Source organism: Scomber scombrus, unplaced genomic scaffold, assembly GCF_963691925.1.
Source record: "Scomber scombrus unplaced genomic scaffold, fScoSco1.1 SCAFFOLD_118, whole genome shotgun sequence".
Classification (NCBI taxonomy): domain Eukaryota; kingdom Metazoa; phylum Chordata; class Actinopteri; order Scombriformes; family Scombridae; genus Scomber; species Scomber scombrus.
This window is the reverse complement of record NW_026910541.1, coordinates 61,280-80,706: the sequence shown is the minus strand read 5'-3', so window position 1 is coordinate 80,706 and position 19,427 is coordinate 61,280. Positions and strand designations below refer to the sequence as shown.

The 19,427-nt window shown below is 44.5% G+C and overlaps 1 protein-coding gene across 1 annotated transcript in view; it reads left to right on the top strand.

Annotated features, from left to right (window-relative positions):
- Positions 1-12,641: 12,641 nt before the first annotated feature.
- The window catches only part of LOC133977096 (myocyte-specific enhancer factor 2D homolog), a 62,409-nt gene continuing 55,623 nt past the window's right edge, over positions 12,642-19,427 (top strand). Inside the window, exons 1-3 of the mRNA XM_062415235.1 lie at positions 12,642-12,696; positions 13,767-13,922; positions 18,204-18,275. Coding sequence (XP_062271219.1) covers positions 12,642-12,696; positions 13,767-13,922; positions 18,204-18,275 — 283 coding nt within the window. The remainder of the gene's footprint in view (positions 12,697-13,766; positions 13,923-18,203; positions 18,276-19,427) is intronic.

Sequence of the window (19,427 nt, the reverse complement as noted above, 5' to 3'; positions counted from 1 at the left end):
ACCATTAACCATTAACCTGACACTGTTTCAGGTGTCATATGTGGGTTTTATTGTGTTTCAAATAACAGTAAATTGAAAAGTTTTGGAGTATAAACATATGTGTTGTAATGAATAGTTACTGGTGCTTTCATATAAACCAGCCTTCAATAGAAAAGTGTTTTTCCCAGCATGACACCCCCCAAAATAGACTGGGAATTACACACCAGTGCAAATTATACAGCAGTTTTAACGGTAAAACAATCTGAGCACTTTAACTGGACCAGACTCAAAAATTGCTGTTCCCATTAGTCACTTAGACACACAATGAAGAGGAAAATGTTTCCCTTTAATTAGTTTAAATAAATGTTAAAGCTTATTTGATCTGCATATTTTCATGGATTTTAAGACTTTGTTAAATGGAACAGAAAACCATACTGGCCACTATTATAAGCTTTTTCAATTATGTGTGCCCGATTTTTGGAAACTGTGAGTTTATAGCAATTAAAACATATTGTGCTAACACATATATGAGTCTGTGGAAAAGCACACGTGTCAGCCGAGACCGCAAAAGTGTGACAGCGAGAAAAAAAACTCCCCAAAAAAACAAGAGTTCCCGTCTTCTCTAAAGCTCAGCCTGTAGATTTGCTTCATTTTCCCCAAATTTGATTTTGGAGTTGGACGCTTTTCTAACCCAGAGGATGTGATGATGAATGGAAACTGAAGAACGACACGTAGACTGTGTCCTCAAAAGAAAACAACATCAGCAGCCTCGTCCACCTCGCTCCCTCCAAACATCGGATCTCTCGAGCCTATCAGGCTCCGCTGTGTTCAATTACTGCTAATTCCAATCAGTCACTTCCTGTTGCTCTGCTTTCACTTTTAACCCTCCTGTTGTCCTCCAGTCAAGGAAGGAAGGGAGGAAGAAGGAGGAAGGAAGGAAGGGAGGGAGGAAGAAGGAAGGAAGGGAAGAAGATTGGAAGGGAGGAAGAAGGAAGGAAGGATGGAAGGGAAGAAGAAGGAAGGAAAGGAGAAAGGAAGGAAGGGAGGGAGGAAGGAAGAAGGAAGGAAATGAGGAAATAAGGGAGGAAGAAGGAAGGAAAGGAGGGAGGAAGGAAACGAAGGATGGGGAAAGAAGGAACAAAGGAAGGTAGGAGGGAGGGAGGAAACAAAGAAGGAGGGAGGGAGAAAGGAAAAGAGGAAGGGAGGAAGGAAGGAAGGAAAGAAGGAAGGGGGGAAGGAAAGGAAGGAAGGAAGGACAGAGGAAAGAAGGAGGGAGGAAGGAAGGAAGGAAGGACGGAGGAAAGGAAGGACAGACGGAAGGAAGGAAGGAAGGAAGGGAGGAAAGGAGGAACAGTCAAAACAGACGGGGTCAATTTGACCCGGGAGGACGACACAAAGGTTAAAGGTGTTTTTCTATTTATCACATAATCTGATGATATCTTTTATAACCTTCTATGATACTAAACCTTTTGCTCGGATTCACACCTGAACAGAGATTCTAAAAGGTTTGCAGAGCTGCAGAATATCAGTTCGTTGAAGAATTTCGAGGCCATCATTTCTAAAGAGTCTTTAGATACGGACATTTAAATGTGATAAGATGAAGAGATTCAAGCAATTTATAAGAGTTTATGGACCGAAGAGGATAAAATAAACATGTTTCAGGGTCTTTCTGATTGGATCAAATAACACATCAGCTCTTCTCATAACTGTATACATCTCTTTTTATGGTGCAAATTGGCTCTTATCTGCTTTTAAACCCCTGTGTTGATATGAGATGATGATGTTGGGTGTGAGGGTGCAGACTAAAGAGGAAGTCAGCGGGTGCAAATGGACTGCGGATCGGTTTGAGCCACTAAAGGCGCTTTGGGAGAGCTGTTATCTCAGGGGAGCGAAAACCTGCTGAATGCCTTTAAATCCCCATAAAGCTGATATGAAGAGCAGGTGATACATCGGTTGGGCTGTTTTAGTATCGTAGCGACAAATATATGATGTGAAAGATTAATGAAAACTGAGCAGCTTTAACCTTCCTGTCGTCCTCCTGGGTCAAACTGACCCCGTCTGTTATGACTTTTCCTTGTTTCCTCCATTCCTTCCTCCTTTCCTTCCTTCTTCCTTTCTCCCTCCCTCCTTTCCTTCCTTCTTCCTCCCTTCCTTCCTCCTTTCCTTTCTTTCTTCCATCTTTCCTCCATCCTTCATTCCTTCCTTTCCTTCCTCCCTTCCTCTTTTCCTTTCTCCCTCCCTCCCTCTTTCCTTCCCTCCGTCCTTCTTTCCTCCCTCCCTCCTTTCCTTCTTTCTTCCTTCCTCCCTTCCTTCTTCCTCCTTTCCTTCCTTCCTCCCTCCTTTCCTTCCTTCTTCCTTCCTTTCTCCTTTCCTTCTTCCTCCCTTCCTCCCCCCTTTCCTTCCGTCTGCCTTCCTTCCTTCCTTTCCTTCTTCCCTCGTTCCTCCCTTCCTTCTTTCTGTCCTTCCTTCTTCCTTCCTCCCTCCCTTCTTTCCTGCCTTCTTCCTCCCTTCCTTCTTCCTGCCTTCCTCCCTCCTTTCCTTCCTTCTTCCTTCCTTCCCTCTTCCTCCCTCCCTCCTTTCCTTCTTTCTTCCTCCCTCCCTCCTTTCCTTCCTCCCTTCCTCCTTCCTTTCCTCCCTCCTTTCCTTCCTTCTTCCTCCCTTCCATCCTCCTTTCCTTCCTTTTTCTATCCTTCCTTTCTCCCTCCTGTCCTTCCTCCCTCCCTCCCTCCCTTCCTTCCTTCCTTCCTTCCTTCCTTCCTTCCTTCCTTCCTTCCTTCCTTCCTTCCTTCCTTCCTTCCTTCCTTCTTCCTCCCTTCCTTCCTTGACTGGAGGACAACACGAGGGTTAAACACACTTATTTCAGGGCTCCAGATAAGGTGCAGTAGTGAGACTGTGGTAGCGTTGGGCCGATGTGTGTTTCTAATGGAAATGTTGCATCTTTTGAGCTTTATTATGCAGCCAGATTTGTCAGGAGTGTGACAAATGTGGAGAATTCCTCCATAATGTAGGTCACACACAAGAGGAAAGCTCACACGAGTGCCACACCAGAGAAAAGCTTTGTCATTTAAAAAAAAAAAAAAAAAAAAAACTTACCCCATCCTTGGGAGGGAGGCAGATTTGCATAATCAGGGTATTCACTGTCAAACCCTTGAAAGCATATCATGTTTATTCACAAACCTGTCATTTAGTACAAAGACAAAGTACCAAATAAGCTTGTCTTTAACAAAACCTGCTGAGTTCTTCTTTGTGACGGCACATCACTCAGGTGGCACACCTTTCTCTGGCAGGAGACACAAAAACAAACCCGGCTGCTTTTCTCTACAGATATTCCAAAAAGTATTCACAGCTACACAGATGGATGTTTATCATTGTGAGAACTGTAGCTTATACGCTTTTTGTGTTTCCTTTCAACATAAATACACTTGCCTCGGGGCAAAGTAGCTGCTTCCTCTCACCGCTCTATTAAAGAAAGAGAGAATAGATCTTTCCTTTTTTCTGTGTGTTTGTGCCTCCCCCTCCTCTCTCCTTCAGTGCCGGATCCCCAACCGCTCGTAGCCAGCTACACACAGTCTTGGCCGGTGCTTTAGCGTTTGTCTCAGGAAGAGCGGAGGTAGGCTCATAGATCCCCATTTTAGGCTGCGGGCCAATACCGTGTGTTCAACATGGAGGGCCCCCAGGCAGCCGCACACATTGACAACAAATGTGGATGATGGCAAGCGGAGGGGGGGGGAGGGGAGGAGGGGGGGGGATCTGGAGAAGGGGGCAGTGAGATAAAGCTGCAGCCAGGTAGTGAGCTCTGCTGTTTGTGTGCTCAGTGTTCTGGCAGTAGGTTTGATGTAGAGCTGAAATCAAAATCACCTTTAATTGAACTTTTAACCTCGATTACGATTAATGATCCATTATCTCCTCCCTTGATGAGCAATTATGTATTTTCACTCCTCTCCTCCCTTCCTTCCTTCCTCCCTCCTTTCCTTCCTCCTTTCCTTCCTTCCTTCCCCCCTCCTTTCCTTCCTTCATCCCTCCTTTCCTTCCTTCTTCCTCCTCCCTCCTTCCTTCCATCCTCCTTTCCTTCCTTCCTTCCTTCCTCTCTCCTGTCCTTCCTTCCCTTCTCCTTTCCTTCCTTCTTCCTCCCTCCCTCCCTCCCTCCTGTCCTTCCTTCCCTCCTCCCTTCCTTCCTTCTTCCTTAGAACTATGTAAAGATCATGGTTTGGGTTAAAATGATCACTGGAGACAAGTTTTCAAATTCCTTAAAGATATGCAACCTTTGCTGCAGGGATGTCAAACATGAGGCCAGAACCGGCCCGCCGAGGAGTCCAATCCGGCCCACTTTCCTTCCATCTTTCCTTCCTTCCATCCTTTCTTTCTTCCTTCATCCCTTTCTTCCTTCCATCTTTCCTTCCTGTCTTCTCTTCCTTCCTTCCTTCCATCCACCTTTCATTCATTCCTTCCTTCCTTCCTTCCTTCCATCTGTCTTTCCTTCCTTTCCGTCTTTCTTTCCTTCCTCCCTTCCTTCCCCCCTTCCTTCCTCCCTTCCTTCCTTCCATCTATCCTTTCTTTCTTTCTTCCTTTCTTTCCTGTCTTTTCTTCCTTCCTTCCATCTGTCTTTCTTTCCTTCCTTCCTTCCTTCCTCCCTTCCCTCCTTCCCTCTTCTAAATGGACCGGCCCACATCAGATCATATAGTTCTGTTTGTGGCTCTTGAATGAAGATGAGTTTGATCTTCCTGTTTTAAGGTGTGACGCTGTGGTTAACGTCTAGTTTACTTGATCAGAACTATGTAAAGATGGTTTGGGTTCAAATGATCATTAAAGATATGCAACCTTTGCTGTCATGGCAACAGTGAACACCATGACTAATTGACATGAGCAAGATGAAGTCGATTAGAGTTTCTGAATGTCGGTTTTCCATTATTCTTCGATTAACTGCCCAGCCCTAGCTTGTTGTGTTTAGTGTAGTGGTGTTGTGTGTTTTTCCCATCCATGGGCAGATTTCCTGCTCCTGATAGACGGAGAGGGAGCGTTTGTTGTTTCTTCTGCCCCTCCCCTCGCAGATTTATCCATATAAGTTATTGCTTCAAGACAGAATTGGCCCTTTGGAATTTAGTTGCCTCTTGTTTAACCCGTTGGGCTCCTGGCACTAGACATGCCTTCACCCATACTATACATTCACTGTGCTGTGTGGAAACTCAATGACACAACTGTTTAGCAGACTCCTGGCCTCCCGTTTCCCACACCCTCCGGGCCCCCTCGGAGATTTCAAGGTCAGGAAAGGTCACTAGCTGAGAATCATTCCTTGGGAAGCGGAGAGCGACTGTCGCTTAACGGTCACATACAGAGAAAATCTCTCCTTTTACAGTCGTCTCTCTCTCTGAGAGATACAGTCGCTGCCTGTACCTCTCTCCTAGAGTTTGGATCCGTGAAGAATTTGATTTCCACAGCTTTGGACGTAGCGTACCGATCAGAGTCGGCGGCGGCGGCGGCGTTTATCGGAGCTGACAGGAAGGAGAGATGCGGCGCTGCTGCGGCGGCCGGGGAAGTCTGACAGCGAAGGAGTCATTTTAAAAAATCGAGCGTAGAGAGTTCGGGGCTGAGTGGCACGAGACATTACCGGTGTGTGGAACTCTCCGACAGCTGAGCATGCGAGTGGATATGTGAGTGTGTGTGTGTGTGTGTGTGTGTGTAGACTTTTTTTTGGGGGGGGTAGAGAGGGGCCTTGAAGGGTCCACTGGAACAAAAGGTATGTAGGCAGCTGACGTCCCGCAGCCAAGCAGCTCATGATCCAAATGGAGGATGTACACACATGTGCACGAGGGGGACAGATTGGTGAGCAGTGAGGATCTGACACACTCAGCTAGGCAGCTAGTGACGCCCTCACACACACACACACACACACACACACACACACACACACACACACACACACACACACACACACACAGATATAGTCAGTTTTTAGTGGCATATTTACTCCAGACAGCTGTTCATTAACATTAATTTAACATAAAATCCTCACATTTCAAAAGCTGGCATTAAATAGTATTTAGTATTTTTGCTTCATAAATGACTTAAATGAATAAAAAGTTTAAAGACAGAAATTCAGACAAATGCAGCATAATGGAAATGTATCTTTTGACATGACTCACAAATACTAAAAGGAACAAATAAACCATAAATATATCCAGAAGTATCAAAACTTTAAAACAATAACATTTAAATGTGTAAAACAAAGCAGAGCGCCTTTTTAAAAATGACAATATGTGATTTTAAGTAAATTTGATTAGTAGTAAATGTGATGAAATGTTAAAAAACAAACAAACAAACAGTGGAATGGCCCTTTAACAAGCCAACATGGACACTGATGTATTGGTGGCAGTTGCTGAAGGCATATTAGGGCAAAGGGTGACCTGGGAGGGGTTTGAGGGTGGAAAGGAGTGTAGTGTGTGTGTGTGTGAGGGGGGGGGGGGGATTAGGAGCAACAGCAGCAGAAGAGAGAGAGAGAGAGAGGGAGAGAGGGAGAGGGGGGGGGGGGGGGGGTGGTTGTGGGTGCGGGGGTGTCCAGTGAGAGAAGGGTAATTTGGGGCGTCCAGAGTTGAAGCGTCTCACCAGCAGTTGTCACTTCAGCAGCGGATGGCCGAGTGGCACATGTGCTGCTCTGAGTTGTTTCTCTCGTCAGGATTTTATCCCTCCGTCATTTTCACTCGGACTATCTCGCACTTTGGAAGATCTTTTTTTAAAATTAACTGGCCTCATTCCAGATTTCCCTTTTTTTTTTCCTGTTTGTGTCAGAGCGCTTCCACAACCGCCTTTTGGCATCTTTAATCTTTTGACGGTAAGACCGACCGAGTGAGACATCGCCGTTTTTAGTGTGTGTGTGTGTGTGTGTGTGTGTGTGTGTGAGAGAGTTTCGGGCTGATGTAATTGGTTCGAATTGACAAGAACGCAGCTTCCCCTTAAAGCTGTAATTACTTAAAGAGAAAATGTCATTCTCGCTGGCTGTTTTTAAGTGCTAAGATTGCTTCTCCTCTGGCTAAATGTAACATTATTTAACTTTTCGCATGCTCGATTTAAGCTGAAGTGCTGAAAAAGACTCTCACAACATTCAGAGCTTTTCGGAGAGTCGTCCCGGCTGTCTAATCAGTACAGGAAGTCAACGGTCGGGCTGCTCGACTGGCGCCTCTGAGGACTTTACGAGGTAGATAGCGAGGTGACTTGTAGCCTGTTCTCCATCGTCAGCCGCCGAGCTGACACCTCTACCCCCCCCCCTCTTACCCTTACCCCGAAATCTGCTGAGAGAGGACCTAAAGCATCTGAGGGGGGGGGGGCTGTTGGGTAGATTTATGGCTGGTAGCTTGTGTTTGTCGCGCCGCTCATAACGTCACACCTGTTCTTCTTCTTTCTCGGCTCGGAGGCTTACGCTGCCGTTAACGTGACGAGCGAGTGTCGTGATTGTCTCGCCCTTGACACCTGTTGAAACCACGTTGTTTACACAGACACACACACTGAACACACACACACTGAACACACACACACACACTGAACACACACAGGTGATGGTTTTCCTTTGACCTTGCTGTTTGTTAGAGGAGCGTACTCTACTATCACGATTCTGAAGAGATTCTCAAATGTCAAGAGTTAATTTTCTAAATGTTAAGCGAGAGTCATCTTTAAATATACACAGTAGTTGAAAGCATGTTATGATTTAATGACTAAATAATTACCTTTTGTGAGATGAACATGAAGTATATTGTGAACTGAGTCATTACCCGCAGACTTACGTTAGCGTAGTGGAGGCCAACTAATAAACACACACTGTTAGGGGTGGGTCAAAATATCGCGATACTTTGCCGCCCAATATAATATCGATTTTTCAACTCCAAAGATCGATTTTTTAATTAGCATAATGATTCATGTTTAGACGCGTTGTGAATACAGTACGACTTCCGTAGCTCCACTCCGGTAGATGGCGCCGAAGAGCGACTCTGCTGTGCAGCGCATGCATTTCTGTATTAGAGGGAGTGGCTGAGGTCCTTCCAAAATGGCTATCAAAATAACAACGCCTCCAAAGTTTAAAGCCGACGTTTGGAAGCACTTTGACTTCCAAGTTAAAAAAGAGAGTTGGATAAAGATAGAGGCTGTTTTGAATGAAAGAGTTTTGACTCAATTTGTCCTCTGATCAATATCATCTGATGTACATAAACAGGTACTTGTGTTTTCCTCTTTATTTATATTGCAATATCGTGATATCATGATAGATGGTGATACTATTGTATCGTGACCCAAGTATCGTGATACGTATCGTATCGTGAGGTTCTTGCCAATACTCACCCCTACACACTGTAGTATTAAACAACGTAAACCAGCTCTGAGATAAAGAATAAGTTGACGTCTCACTTTAAAAACCTCGTCTGCTGCTCTCCACTGTTAATAACGTTAATAACACAACAGAGCAGTCCACCTTTAGTTTGTTCTTCTCATACAGGAAGGAGACTGTAAGATGCTTTCAAATTAAATAATTCATCAATTAATACAGTAAATCTTTTAAAATAAAAAGGCTGGTGGCCATTTAATCTGCCAGTTATGTTTCATATTGTATTCCAGTGAAATGAGGACACCAGTTAATGGTTTGGGACATATTAGAGACAACAGCGCCCCCTTTACTGTCAATCAATCAAGACATTGTTTTGAATTGAGCATCTGTCCATGAATCAAATCAAATCTTGAGATTCCCAAAGATTCACACCAGCGTTTGCTCTGCTCATATCTCAGTCTTTCAAAGCCAAGTTAAAGCTAAATGGAAGGAAGTTGTTTACCCATGCTCAGTAGTCTGGACTCATTCCTTTAGAGCTTTAGAGGAGATAGCAGCTTCATCTTGATTTTCCTCACATAAAAAATGCTTCTGTCTGCCTCTATATCTTCTGTAATAAGTCTCCAAACTGTGCAGGATCACTCTGGAACTACTAGATATGTGAGAGATAGTTACATTAATGCCACGATGCAGTCGGCTGCTTATGGAAACCGGTGTTTCATTTTGAGACGATGACAAGCAAATCAGTTTTTCTCCAGGCGGGTCGAGCGCTCGGCACGTTCGTAATATCGTTTTCCGCGCTCCCTCTTTAACGAGTTTATTGGCTCGGTTTTTAAAGAAGCGCTCAGAAGAGGAGAAGAAGAGAAGAAAAGAGGAAGGATGGGCTCGCCGGTCTCCAAGCAGCTGCTCCACACTTTGTTTTGAAGGGTATCTTGACAACAAAGCTACCCTGGCTCCGTCTCCTGCAGCCAGATTGAAAGATGCCTCTCTGAGCTGAAGGAGCTGGAGCGTCTTAATGACCGCACGTACAAACAGTCACGACAGTTTATTCTGTATCTGTGCAAAAAGACCTGTTCGGTTTTTTTTTGTTGTTGTTTTTGTTTTTCCAGGCAGGGTTAATCTGCTGAAAGCATTGCATTTGGCTCCTCAAAGCAGCATTGTGTGTGCCAGATTGTCTGCTGCTGAGTGTTTATTATTATTGAGTGCCTTCAGCATACTTGCATTGCCCACATTTCATAGGTAACGACAGATAAATCTCTCAAAACAGTGTGTGGTGACTGCTATAAATAGACAGGTATTTTTCTCAGCCGCGTTCACGAAAATAAACCTGAAAGTCTTTTATATATATATAAGCGTCGGTCGGCTACCTCCAGCTCCCCCCCCCCCCCCGGCTGGGTTCGAGGCCTCATTGATGAGAACGTGTTGGACTGGTGACGGCGAACCTTCGTGTGGACGCTGACTCCGGAGAGCACGCCCTCTGTCCTCGGATGTCACATTGATGTCATCAGTGTTTTGTCTAGAGGGCATTTTTCTCTGTCACAGACCTTTTGTTGTTGCGTCACTGCAGATTTAAGACGATGGGAAAAGATGTGAGGGAGGACACCTGTAAACAGTCTCACATTCCACAACTCTGCACCTCATTTATCCTCACGTCAAAGGATCATTATAGATTATAAATGATCTGAGCCGTAAGGGAAAGAAAAGGCATATGTAAGCAATAAAAGCTGTGTTAAATGCACTCATTGTTTGAATAAATCTGCCTTTTATCAAGTTTAAAGATGACTGTCATTCAAAGTAATTAGTTTTCACTTCACTTTGCAGCACTGGAACAGATTAGATTCAGATAATTAGTCAGTTCATCCATCAGTTTAGGGTTGCAGCTGCAAATCATTTCCATTTGGTTGAATATTTTTGATTTTTTAATGTAATTTTAAAAAGAAAAAAGCTCAGAACTGAACGATATTCAATTTATAATGATATAAAACAGACAAAAACAGCTAATTATTACAACAGAGAATCTACAACCAGAGAATATTTGGCTTTTTTTTTCACTTAAATGATTAATTGATTGTCAAAGTTGTTGTCGATAACTTTACTGTTACTATTTAAATGATAAAAAAATTTCTTGGTCAAAGAAGCAGTTCAAAGACTCTTATAAAAGACACCTCTTAAGGCTCCGTGGTTAATCCCTTAAATGCAGGAATAATCAATAGCTGCATCGTTATAGGGAAGAATCAGTCGCTGCATTCCAGCACTGAGGCAGGACAGGCAGCTGTTGCAGGGATTGAACCTCTGACCTTTTACAGGACACTCCGAAAAACACAAGGCAGCCGCTGCATGTTCATTTTAAACACCGACCTGAACCCCCAGCGAGCAGCTGCTGACTTCCTGCATGTGAGGATTTCTTCACATTGAGTGCTTCGAGTTTAATGGGATGAAATTAAGTGGCAATCCAAAGAAGATGCTCAGTCTGTAGCAGCATTTCTTTCCCCTCTCTCTCTTTCTTATCTCTGGATGTTTCAATTATTCCAGTATGAGATCTAGTGCTGAAAAGCTGATTAGTGCATCAGCAGAAATTGAATTGACAACCAATTTGTTTATCAGGCAAATATCATTGGTTCCTGCTTCTTAAATATGAGGGTTAGCTGCTGATAAGTTGGATATTTTTGGGTTTTGGACAATTGGTCAAAGAAAAAGAGACATTTTTTGAGCCTATATGTTATTATATTATCAGATTTTACAAATAAAGCGACTGATTCATTAAAGAAACTATTGACAGTTTAACACATAAAGTGACAATAATCTTTACATTCAACCAAAAGTAAGTTTCAAGAGTGTTGTAATAGATTTAATATACTGTAATCAAAGGAATTGAATTGACAACCAATTTGTTTATCAGGCAAATATCATTGGTTCCTGCTTCTTAAATATGAGGGTTAGCTGCTTTTCTCTGTATTAAATATTTTTAAATTGGATATTTTGGAGTTTTGGACAATTGGTCAAAGAAAAAGAGACATTTTAAAGATGTCATCCTGGATTGTGAGCCTATGTGTTATTATTTTATCCCATTTTACAAATAAAGCAACTGGTTTATTAAAGCAACTAGTGACAGTTTAACACATATAGTGACAATAATCTTTAGATTCAGCCACAAGTAAGTTTCAAGAGTGTTGTAATAGATTTAATATACTGTAATCAACGGTTGCCTGGTCGCCATTGGCAACCACAACAGATTAATCAGTAATGATAATAGAATAGTTACAGTCATCTAATTCATTCCTTTGTTTAAGTAAGCATGTGAAGCGTTGACAGGTTAACCGCCTCGGAGCCGACAACAACAACTTGTAAACTTTAAAAAAGAAACTCCTCTCCTTGCTGTGAGGTCTCTCCTTCTCATTGTTCCTCTGGATCCTCCAATCATCTCACGCCTCTCGTGGGATGGGTGCGCCTCCGAGCGTTTTTTGGTGCGTGTTTGGCGGCGAGGTTACCTGACAGGTCAAACCGCATAGTACACACGCTGATGATGCAGTGATAAGAGCCACGTCTCACTGTCAACAACAAAAAAACCACACTGAAAGCTTTGTGTGACCTGCCAACAAGTCTTCCCATGCTGGACAAAAGGCATCTTTGTGAGTGTGTGTGTGTCTGTGTGTGTGTTCATACAGTATGTGCATGCATGGATGAGTATGATTGGAGTATTATTTGTTGTATTCATGCCCTATCGGTGACAGTTATGGCGCCCTTGTTGAGTATGTAGAGGTGTGTTTTCTTTCTTTGTGTATGTTTATGCACGTGTTTAAGTGTGTGTGAGTGTGTGTGTGTGTATGTGTATGTGTGTATGTGTGCGCTCAGGTAGACTGCAGTATTGACAGCAACCCGGCAGCACGGGTGTGATTCATGAGCTGAGAGGCACAGGATCTCTTTACTGCCCCTCCCATCGCATCCTATCCCATCCCCCCCCCAAACCGCCAACGCCACCGCCACCACCTCAGAAGTGCTGCCCTTGCACTGCATCAGCCCCCCCCCCCTTCACTCCCCCACCTCTCCAAAGACTCACCCATGATTGGTTAAGAGGAGGAGGGGGAAGGGGGGAAGAGGGGAGGGGATCATATTCCACTGCCAGCGTTGGCAGAGGAGACACTCAGGCACAATCACAGTCACAAGCCAGGCTTCAGATATAAGGCCAGCAGCTCCCTCCTCCCACTATTTGTCACAATGCCCCCTTCTTCCTTCCATCCACCTGCTGATGTTTCTACCACAAATTCAGCCACCGAGATTGGTCGACAATAGCAGAGGACACACGCCGGAGCGACTGAGGCCTGAGTTTGGCAGCAGCCGTGTCCAATGGTTGCCCGGGAACATGAGGCAACAGGCTGTAAATATCCAACAGCTGGTGCTGGCAGAACACCCTCAAGGTTGGGCTGCAAACCGAGCCTCACCGGGTCAAATGAGGGAATTCAGCAGCCCGGTTAAGACGCCCATCCCCACTTCACCCCACCCCTCTTTTTCTCTCTCTTACCTTCAACCAACCTGTTCTCCAATGAGGAACACACCCATTAGACTCACTCACCCTCCTTCCCTTATTCACACCTGATTCATGCTTCCAGTGAACGTCCATGCTGTCTTGCTGCGTGTGAACCTTGGCATTAATGCTTTCATGGTGACAAGAGGCCCTACGTGCAGATATTTTCAGCTCACAGGGGTTACTCCAGTGATTTAGTGTGGCATTTTCATAAAGCTGGCGGGGGGGGACTCACAAGAGACAAAAAAGGAAATGGTCGAATATAAAGCAGCAGAGGTCAATATATCATGATTTGTAGTGAGAGCGTTGACACTAAAAACAGCCCGGCACTAAAAAAAAAAAGATGTTTTTGTGGGGTGTGTTGCTCCAGGTAACCAGTGACACATTAAAGTACAATCCAGGAAGTCCAGGTGGAGTCACAGATCAATGATCAGTTTGAAAAGGTTTATCAGATGCTACTGTTGCACAGACAAGAAAAGATCTGAACTCTGGACAGTTGCCACGGTGAGAACTGCTTTATTTGTACCGTTGCGACGATCGGAAGATAAAACGTAGAAATGCTTTGATTGCTTTGATGCTGCGATTTGCTGGATAATGTTGCAGTTTTTTGGTTGCAGCAACTCACACGCCAAGCGAAATATGTTTGCCTTTTAAAGGAACCAGGAGGCAAACGTCCTGTCTGAATGTGAGCGGTATCGCCTGCATGATACGACTCGGTATCTTTCATTAGACCAAACGCCCACATCTTTTAAATCTGTGTTCAGAGTTCTTAATGCCAGCTCTCTTTCAACATTTGCAGAGATTAGCTGATGGCATAAATAGGGGCTATTGTGTCAGATTTAACTTCACCATGAAATACGACAACATGTTCTTGCATGGTTGAACGCTTCGGCAATGTACGATTAAGTTATTGAATTCCCAAAACAAGGATACATACATATCAAGTGCATCTCTTCTTGATAGTCCCAGCTCTTGAGAAACCTTTTGACTTTATGACTGTATCACTCCGCCACAACCTCAAACACCTGCTGGTCCGATTTCACGTGATTCCCGGCCGTACCGAGCATCTGACGGCATCGTTTGTCATCTCGTGTTTCGTGTCATCGCGTCATGGGGACGGTTCGAGGGGAACATCTCTTGATGAATGAATATTGGTGAAATATTGATCCGCCTCAGGCTTCAAACTGAGAGACAGATCAGTCATTTTGATGGCACCCTCGCCGCGGAGGTCGTGACACCGGCAGCTACATGCAGGCGGGTCGCCCCCCCCCCCCCGTCTTCTTGAAACCTGAAGCCCCTCTGCAGATCTGGAGGTGACTCCTCTGATATCGATTGCCAGTAGGGAGCTGCTAACTGATATGAGCATTTTTTGTACAGTTCATCAGGATGAGTTGTAAAGATATCATGACATACAAGCTCTACTATGTGGTAGACACTTAAATCCAGCATGCCTCAAAGGACTGTGTGTATTTTTAGCTCTGACTGATGTGGCAGCAACGTCTATTAAATAACACAATGTTTGCTTGGACTAGAAATATATCTGTGATTCATTAAGTAGTGTTTAAGTGGTAAAGAGCATCAACTTCTCTACTAACCGAGATACTGTAGATTCACCATGTTTGTAGAGGTATTGCCTTGCAGTGTATGAGAAATGTTTTGCCTTCAAGAAGCGTCAAAACAAAACTTAACAGTGATCAAGTGACAGAAAGAAGAAACAGAAACAGGAATTGGGAGTTGGGCAATCTCAGACAATTTGATATTTGTTGATGATGTTTAATAATTCAACAATGATTATAGATAAATGTCATGTTGTACAGTTTGATTTGGCTCTGATTCATATTTGATTTGGCTCAGATTTAATGCTTTTGGGGGGAAAAGTACATATACATATCATACTTGAGTTATTATGTTACTGTAAGCATTTAATGACAGCAGCTTGTAAAAAATCTATCTCCTCTCTTTTTTCTGTCATTGAGCCAAAAAGCATAATCCTCCCTTTCCTTCAAAAATGTCAGCTCCAACACCAGCATTAGTAAACAATGTCCAGTGATTCATAAGGCAGCTTTTTTTAGACAATGCATTTTTTTTTTTTTACTGAGATGCTGCTGACTTGTGATTCAGGGTCAGTATCATCTGTCTGAATCTGACAGTTTGAACAACTCTTAATGGGAGAGTTTTCTTGCAAATTATTGCTTCACTTGTTTCCCTTTGACCGAACCGGAGGAGTTGAATACCTGGAATAAACCGCCTCGGCGCTACTTGACCCAAATTTGACTGCCTATGTAGTTTTTGTCGTGATGAAACACTACTGTATCTGTTACACGCCTGCAATTTTATGACATATTTTAGTACTTCCTACTAGGTATTAAAATTCCTGTGACATTTGCAGCATTCGCACTTTCGCTCCAACCATTAAACCGTAAAGAAGCAGATTAGGCCAGGTTTGTGTAATTATAGTTTGGGGCAGGTATGCATGGTGCAGTATGGGTGGGGTTGGGGTATTCGGGGGGGGTTGGGTTTGAGGTGAACCTGGGTGGCGATCGGCTTCTGCAGATGCTGGTGCTGAGCGGGAAAATGATGGATTTCTCAGCAGTACTCTGGCATGGCTCCAGCAGCTGAGAAACCATCTTTACCACCATTCACCCTCCTTCCCTCCCCTCCCCTCCTCCACCAACCAGCCCCCCCCTCCGCTGACTGTTATCTCTCTCCTCCAGGCTACTCCGCCGCCACTTTACACACCAGGGCAGGAAAGGATGGACATACACACACACACACGGATAACACACGCTCAGGATTGACCGATATATTGATGCTTCATTGTTGTATTAGAGGCTTATCATGTGGGCACACTGATAACGCTTCTCTAAAAATGGCTAAAATATAATGTATAAAACATAATCCAGAAAAAAATAACAACTTTAAGATGAATTCAGTCCCTGCTGAGGCTGTAAAGCAGATGTACATCTTTTATTCTGCTCAGATTATCACTCTTATACGACCCAAATGTTGTGCTGAGGCCTCGGTTTGCACACACACAGTCACATCCGCCATCATCACATTACATCACATCTTCCTTTAAAAAAGCCAAAAGGATGCTGTGGAGACTCAAATCACCAAAACACACCAGTCTCCCCCCAACCATCCCCTCCACCTCCGCTGCATTTTGTGGCGTGTAAATGTTTTGTTTTCCGTGTGTCATGACTCCGTCACAGCCCCTGCAGGTTCTGACACATTCAGCCTGTGGGAGAAACACTGGTCGGGAGATGTATCAGTAATATCGAGGGCAGCTGTAGCCCAGAGGACAGCGAGGCAGGTTGTCAGGAGGGAAGGTCACCAGTTCACAAACCTCAACCGGCTGGGAAAATCTGGGTGACGTGCCCCTGAGCAAGGCACTTAACCCCTTCAGTGCCCAAAGGGAGCGTCTTCTGTATGAAACACAGTGGTTGTACTGGGAAGCTTTAATCAGGAAGGAAGTTGTTGTTAACCCTTCTGTTGTCCTTGTGTCAAGGAAGGAAGGGAGGGAGGGAGGAAGAAGGAAAGGAGGGAGGAGGGAGCCGAAGAAGGAAGGAAAGAAGGGAGGTAAGAAAGGAAGGAAGGAAGGACAGAGGAAAGAAGGAAGGGAGGAAGGTAGGGGGGAGGAAAGAAGGAAGGACAGAGGAAAGAAGGAAGGTAGGACGGTAGGGGGGAGGAAAGAAGGAATGAAAGGGAGAAGGAGGGAGAAAGGAAAAGAGGAAGGCAAGAAGGAAGAAGGAAGGGAAGAAAAGGAAGGGAGGGAGGGAGGAAAGGAAAGAAGGAAGGGAGGTAAGAAAGGAAGGAAGGACAGAGGAACTAGGAAAGAAGTAATGAAGGAAGGAAGGAAGGAAGGGAGGAAAGAAGGAACAGTCAAAACAGACAGGGTCAATTAAAAAAATTAGAAAAAATCATCCCTGTGTGAACTTCCTCCTCATGAATAAATGGTAAAATGATAATATCGCCCCTCACACAGCTCACAGCTTTCCACCCACATCACTGGAAGAGAAGATTGAAGCTTTAAATGCTTAACGGTAGCCGCGGCAACAGATGTCAGGGATAATGATGCGATGCTGCATTTTTTAACTGTTCTTTTATGGACTAATCTTTGTTGCAAGCCGCTCCGAGGCCACGACCCGATGTGCCCCGTCAGGAGCTTAGTAGACACATTCGTACAGTAATAGTATTTTATTTATTGCTCTGATTCTTTTATTCCTAGTTGATGCCTTGTACTTTTTATCTTTCTAAAACAACGTGATTAATGATGATTTAGTCGTTCTTTCTCAGTATTTGTGTTGTGGTTTTTTTTTTATTATCATACATTATTGCCAATTTGTATTTGGCTGATATTTTCAGGCTGGTTTTGGTAAGATTCAACACTTCATCATATTGTCAAGGCAACCAAACACCAGATTTGGTGTATCTCTAAAAGACCAGCAGAGCCAGTCCAACACCAAGCCTCTAATTTACAGATTTACACAACAAGTAGTATGAAGGATTAGCTTTTTACTATCTTGATGCAAATGTGCATTAACCTTTGTGTCGTCCTCCCGGGTCAAATTGACCCCGTCTGTTTTGACTGTTCCTTCTTTCTTCCCTTCCTTCCTTCCGTCTGTCCTTGCCTCCCTCCTCTCTCTTTCTTTCCTCCCCCTACCTTCCTCCCTTCCTTCTTTCCTCTGTCCTTCTTTCCTTCCTTCCTCCCTTCTTCATTCTTTCCTCCCTTCTTCCTTCTTTCCTCCCTTCCTTCCTTCCTTTCCTTCCTCCCTTTCTTCCTTCCTCCCTCCTTTCCTTCCTTCTTCCTCTCTTCATTCCTTCCTTCCTCACTTCTTCCTTCTTCCTCCCTTCATTCCTCCCTCCCTCCTTTCCTTCCTTCGTCCTCCTTTCCTTCCCTCCTCCCTCCTTTCCTTCCTTCTTCCTCCCTTCCTCCCTTCCTTTCTCCCTCATTTCCTTCCTTCTTCCTCTCTTCAGTCCTCCCTCCCTCCTTTTCTTCCTTCTTCCTCCCTGCCTTCCTTCCTCCCTCCTTTCCTTCCTTCTTCCTCCCTTCCTTCCTTCTTCCTCCCTTCCTTCCTTGACTCGAGGACAACAGGAGGGTTAACATATCTCATAATAGGAGGAGAAGAAGCATCACTAAGCTATATTAAAATAGAGTCCAGTTTATCCACAGGGATGATTCAGCTTCTGTCCTTAAAAACTTTAGAAATGTAAAAGTAGCTTCCTCAAAAGCTGTAAATTCCTGTCTGCTTTAAAGTCCACACTCCCTAAACACGACTGTGTCATCGCCCCCTTGTGAAATAAACCATCTTATAATGTTTGTAGGCGTTCCCCAGGGTTTCAATCTGGGCCCGCTGTAGATTCTCCCTAATTATCAACGTTTATCTTTTCATTGTCCAGAGCCTTCGCCTGTCTTTTTTTCCCGCCTGCCCACCGAGGCAGCAGACACACTCCAGGCCCTCCGCTTCCCATGTGAGAGCCGAGATTCTGCCTGACATCAGACATGGGAAGCGAGCTCCGGCAGCACGAAGGGTAAAAAGGTCACGACTTGACCACCCCGGGCAGATAAAGCAGCCTTTTCATGTGCGATCAGCCCACAGCCTAAAGACAAATCCCTCAGTGCGCTGCCTTTGAACTTCACCACAACCCCCCCCCCCCCCCCTCTCTCTCTCTCTCTTTCCCCTCCCTTCCTCCAAACTCACTCAGTGGCTAACGAACGCTGTGCAGACTGAGAGAGAGAGAATATGAACACACACCTTTTTATTATTTAGTTAAAACGTGCTGCCGACACCTTCTTTTTCCTTGCATGTAATGTGAAGCCGAACAAGAAGTCGGTGAGTGTACAACACATTAGGAACACCTACTCTTTTCAAGAAGTGCACTAATGAGGTGATCCAGGTAGAATTCATTATCCTTTTACTGAACTCTATTATTAAATCTGTGCTAATCAAAAGGGAGGAGATGAAATGAAGAGAAGCAGAAGGTTTTAAAGATGTGATTTTTTCTTTCTTTTTTTCTGTGTGTGCTGATGAACCAAATATCAGTAAGATGTCACCCAGCAGCAGCAGCAGTTTGTACATCCAGTCCCTGCAGCTCAGGCAACCTCCTGTTCTTCATAAAGCTCTTTTTACAAAACAATTACGACTCTCATAACACCCTCTTCCTTCATCACCCCCCACCCCACCACCACCCCTCCTCCTCCTTCCCACTCCCTCCCATCAGTGCATAATTCATAAGCAACTCATCGCTAAAGCTAAGCCAATTGCATCCACTCTAAACGAGCGAGCGGGGCGCAGCAGCGGCGGCGGCAGCAGCAGCAGCGTCGCCCGCGGCAACACAAAAGGAATGTCAGTCTCATGACAGACTACTGCACATTCTTTGTTTCATAAGAATAGATGTAAATAGAAGGCGTTTTTTTTCTTCTTCTGCGGCTCTCCCAGGTAGGGAGGGAATGCAAACAATGCTGGAGAGCTGGTGTGGTGTCTGTACTCAAAGCTTTCCAGATGCTTTAGCTCTGTAATGCTGCCACTTGGCTCCCACTGTCATGTGTGCGTGCATGAGTGTGTGTGTGTGTGTGTGTGTGTGTGTGTGCCGCACAGTGTGTACACACAGTCTGTATGTATA